Source organism: Mandrillus leucophaeus, unplaced genomic scaffold (genome assembly GCF_000951045.1).
Source record: "Mandrillus leucophaeus isolate KB7577 unplaced genomic scaffold, Mleu.le_1.0 Scaffold6, whole genome shotgun sequence".
In the NCBI taxonomy this organism is placed as follows: Eukaryota; Metazoa; Chordata; class Mammalia; order Primates; family Cercopithecidae; genus Mandrillus; species Mandrillus leucophaeus.
In genome coordinates, this window is record NW_012106474.1 from 5,966,477 (window position 1) to 5,971,303 (window position 4,827).

At 43.5% G+C, this 4,827-nt stretch overlaps 1 protein-coding gene across 1 annotated transcript in view; it reads left to right on the plus strand.

The window, feature by feature from the left end:
* The first annotated feature begins 2,941 nt into the window (after positions 1 to 2,941).
* Positions 2,942 to 4,827, plus strand: part of LOC105553571 (putative transcriptional regulator encoded by LINC00473) — a 15,939-nt gene continuing 14,053 nt past the window's right edge. The window contains exon 1 of the mRNA XM_011999667.1: positions 2,942 to 3,040. Within this exon, the coding sequence (XP_011855057.1) occupies positions 2,942 to 3,040 (99 nt within the window). The remainder of the gene's footprint in view (positions 3,041 to 4,827) is intronic.

Below are 4,827 nucleotides of genomic sequence, written 5' to 3' on the forward strand. Positions count from 1 at the left end.
AGGATCAGAAATACGTCTCAATAATTTTATCCTGGAATGGAAGCTGAGAAGGACCTTCAAGATCATGCTTGAGATCAAACCCACTGCCAGCTGCTGGGGAACCACTACTTGCCCTCCGGCCCTGAGACGTGCAGAGTTGAAAGAAGGAGCTGGATTTTCGGCCAGGGCCTCCATGGAGGCATGGACCTAATTCAGACTCCTCCGAACACAATTGTTTCAAACTGAGATAGAACAACTCTGTTTTAAAGGTGGTTCTGTCTTAGTAATATTATTCATGTCTGAACATTTCTGCCTCCTGCCAAATATTTTAAGCTCTTAGAGGCTGGGTGTTATTTCTTATGTATGGGACATATTTTGTCTTTGCAATGCCCAAACACAGCACCTTCATTAATAAGGAGGTTATTGATCAAAGTGGTTTGGAGATGGACTCCCATGGGCTCTGGAGTCAAATTGCACAAATAAAGTCATTCCTGTGAAGAATGTAGCACAGTGGCTCTGTCAGAAGTCAGAAAACATTAGTTGTAATTATTATTAATCATATATATTTTTTGGTTTTGGGATTTTTGTTTTCTGTATTTTTTTAGAGATAGGTCCCTCTGTTGCCCAGGCTGGAGTGCAGCTGCACAATGACAGTTTACCGTCACCTTGAACTCTTGGGGTCAAGCGATCTTCTCACCTTAGCCTCCCAAGAAGCCGGGACTACAGACATGTGCCAGCAAGCCTGACTAATTTTTTAATTTTTTGTAGAGATGGAGTCTCACTATGTTGCCCAGGCTGACCTCAAACTCCTGGTCTCAAGTGATCCTTCCACTTTGGCCTTCCAAAGTGCTGGGATTATAGGCGTGATCCCACTGGGCTGGGCCCTGTGCTCTTTGAATGAGTCTGTTAAGTGGCTTTTAGGTAAAGGAAGAATTTCTCATCCCCACCCTCCGAGTTCACTCTTTGAATAGCACAGGTCTCCTGCACTAATAGCCAAGAGGTCATTTTTCCGGCTTTGCAAATGCTCATCCCCCAAGGCAGAGCCAGCAGCTGTGGGGTGTGCTCCTGGCCCACCTCCTCTGCTGATTATAACTTACTCACCAACCCCTGGGCTGGCCCAACTCCTTCAAATGCTCTGAGAGGGTGGAGGTGGAATTGTGACCCATGCAATTAATAGCTCCTTAGGAAAAGGTTCATTTGGAAATACATCGTCATTTGCCCATGGCCGAGTCTTAAGATCCCACTCGCCCTTTGATTCTATGACATGATTCGGATTCTATACCATGGTAGAAACGTCTGCTCCTGTGCTCAGTGGACGCAGAGACATGTCAGAGAGAAATCCCGCAGCTTACCAGCTCCGTGTATTAATAGTTACGCTTTTAAAATGAGAGCCGTAGGAAAGGCAGGATCTGGTAAATCTTGTCACAAGTTTAACTAAAAAGACCTGAGTATTTCTCACATTTGCTCGAAGAATAACTTTTCTTACTCACAGAAAGTAAAAGAAAATTTGGATCCTGCCGGTGAATATTATGGGATTTTGCAAGTCAACCATGTTGAATTTCTATATTAATTTGCTTTTCTTATGTGACTTTCATCATTCCTGTTCAGTTTTTAGAGATACTAGTAAATTAAACACTGTTAGATCCACTTGGAAGAATTAAACCATAAGAAACCACAAAATCAAGTCATCTAAATAGGGTTTTAGAAAAGGATTCAACGAGATGGAGAGAAATTGTCACAGGCATTGATTCCTTCTCTTGATGAAATCATCAAAAAAGTGGATAAATAAATAACAGTATTTGGGTTATTTCTCATACTAAAAGGGTACCCTGCTCTCCAGGCTCTAGATTTGCATAATGTAGATTAGTCAAAAGTTAAGTAGAAATTGCTGAAAATAAGATGCTACTATCATGACATGAATTTTACTAATTCATATAATGCACTGTTTTATTTTTTAAAAATCTAATAGTATCAGACATTTTAAAGTTGAAAGGACCCTTGACAATTTTCCCAGTCTGTCTCCCAGTCTTCTGTTCAGGCAGTTTACAAATGTACCCGTTTTATAGACGTGACAGTTGAGGCATCAATGTTAAGAATATGCTCAGAAATTGCAGCAAAACAAAACAGACAATATGCATCTCCTGTATAGCTTTAGAAATTTTTATATGAATCAAATATATATTTTTATGTTTTATGTTATTTTACCTTTGGGAGTTATGTTATACTTCCAAAATATAGGTGCAGGTATTGGCAGCTTTTAACTTTTCATTTGTCATAGTATCCTGTTTTCACTACTAGTTAACATGTTACTAGAATTTAAGTTCTTTAAATTCTCTGGGTTTGCATAGTTGTTTTTTTCTTGTCAATAATTTCTAAGGTATGAGGAAATAACTTTTGTACTCGCATTTAAAATACTTCCATATGTGTCCCATATTAAGATTTTCTAATGTGGATTAGCGTCTGGCTTTGTGAATTTCCTGAATTGAAATGGTGGGCTTCGTAAGAAGAAGATTACAAGTAGCAGGAACAGCAGAATGGTAAGAGGCAGACGGTAGAGGTAGACGCTAAGCTCCTGTGTCAGGCTTTACATGGTGGCTAGAGGGGAGGTGGCAAAGGTTTGTGAGGAAGTAAGGGACCAGTCACTTCCATGTTTCAGGAAGCCTCATCTGGAAATTTTGGGAGAAACACTGAATACAGGGAGACTGAAGAGGAGACAGTTTGGAAGTTATTGCAAAGATCCAAAGGAGAGATAATGATCAAAGTAATGGAATGAAAAATAAAAGAGGGATGCCATTAAAATGAACTTTGCCTTCTCTATCCTCCCTGCACCTCCAACCCTACACACCGAGCACGACCTTGACCCTCAGGCGTTGGGGAGAACTTGGGGACTGTAGCCCTGAGGTGAGTGCGAGCCCTCCTGGGCTCCTTCCTATGCCTGTGGAGCGGTGGTGGCGTAGAGGCCATGACAGCAGCAGAGGAGCTGTCACGGAAACGGCGACCGTTCTCAAAGTCATTAGCGGCCAGGTCCCAACTTGGGCAGCGAGGAGATCCTTGTGGAGTTGTAAGGCAGGTTGGAATGGGCCAGGCTGGAGCTCCGTTGAGTTTGTTGAGTTTTTTGCTCATTGTTGTTCATTCCCTGCAATAACAAAGCCTGTTGCTTTAACTAATTCAACAGTCCTTCTTCATGACCTTCTCCATTGCTTGCCTCTGCTTGTGAACTTTGAAGAAAGAAATGCTGGCCTGTCCAGCCTCCCCTGCACGCACAGGTGGCCATGGGACGAGCCCAGCTAGTGAGATAGAAAGCCAAGGCTGTGTAGAAGCTTCCGGAAACCCTGAGCCCTCTCGTAAGGCTTCCTGGTGCAGCCTCTGGCGGGCTGCTTGGCCTGCCTGCTGCTGTGGCCACCTTGCAGCTGAGATGCAGCCAGGATGAAGCTGGAGTCGGCACAGGTGGTGGGGAGGGAGGACGGAGACACCCTGTGCCTTTGATGACAATGCAGGCAGCTCCTCCACCCCGCTCTTGTTATCTTGGCAAAACAAACCCTAACCCTGTTTTAGGCTCTGCTAGTTGGGTTTTGTGTTCCTAACTGATGAAGTTAGGAAAGTTCCTGATACCTTTAGGAAGCCGAGGGCTTCCTACCCATAGGTAGACGTTAAACTCTGAATGTCTAGAACCAAACCGAGTGTCCACGTGAGCGTGTGTGATCTTTAAGGCATGCATCAGTTATTTTGCGGCCGCCACCTTTGTATTCAGGTTTGACAACTTAATCTTAGCAATATCAGTATGTCATGAGAGTGGTAATGCCAGAAGCACCATCTACTATAATATTTTGATTTTTAAAATAGTTAAGACATTTCATCTTTCCATACAAAAATCTGCAAAATAATATTTATAGCAGCTTTATTTATAATTGCCCCAAACTGAAGCAATCTGGAAAGGCCATGATTCCAGCTATATGGGTTTCTGGAAAAGATGAAACTATTAAAAAGATCACTGGTTGGCCAGGCACAGTGGCTCACGCCTGTAATCCCAGCACTTTGGGAGGCCAAGGTGGGTGGATCACAAGGTCAGGAGATTGAGACTATCCTGGCTAACACGGTGAAACCCCGTCTCTACTAAAAATACAAAAAAATTACCCTGGTGTGGTGGCGGGCACCTGTAGTCCCAGTTACTTGGGAGGCTGAGGCAGGAGAAAGGTGTGAACCTGGGAGGCGGAGCTTGCAGTCAGCCGAGATCGAGCCACTGCACTCCAGCCTGGGCGACAGAGTGGGACTCGCAAGACTCTGTCTCAAAAAAAAAAAAAGATCAGTGGTTGCCAGGGGCTCAGGAGGATGGAGAGATGAAGAGGTGGGGCACAGGGGAATTTGAGGACCAACCATGCAAAATGCAACCATTTTGCATGTTACCTGAATGGTGGATACACGTCACTATGTACTTGGCAAAGTACATAGAAACTACTGCAGAACTATACAACACAAGGAACCAACCCTGATATAAGTTACACACTTTAGTAAATAACAACGTGTCAGTATTGGTGCATCACTTGTAACAGATGTGACACACTAGTGCAAGACGCAGATAGCAGAGGATGCTGGGGATGGGAGGACTCTGTATTGTCTGCTCAATTTTCTATAAACTTAAAACTTCTCTAAAAAATAGAAATCTATTAATTCCTTTTATTTTTTTTTGAGACGAAGTCTCGTGCTGTCACCCAGGCTGGAGTGCAGTGGCACAATCTCGTCTTGGTGCAACCTCCGCTTCCTGGGTTCAAGCAATTCTCCTGCCTCAGCCTCCTGAGTAGCTGGGATTACAGGCATGTGCCACCAAACCTGGCTAATTTTTGTATTTTT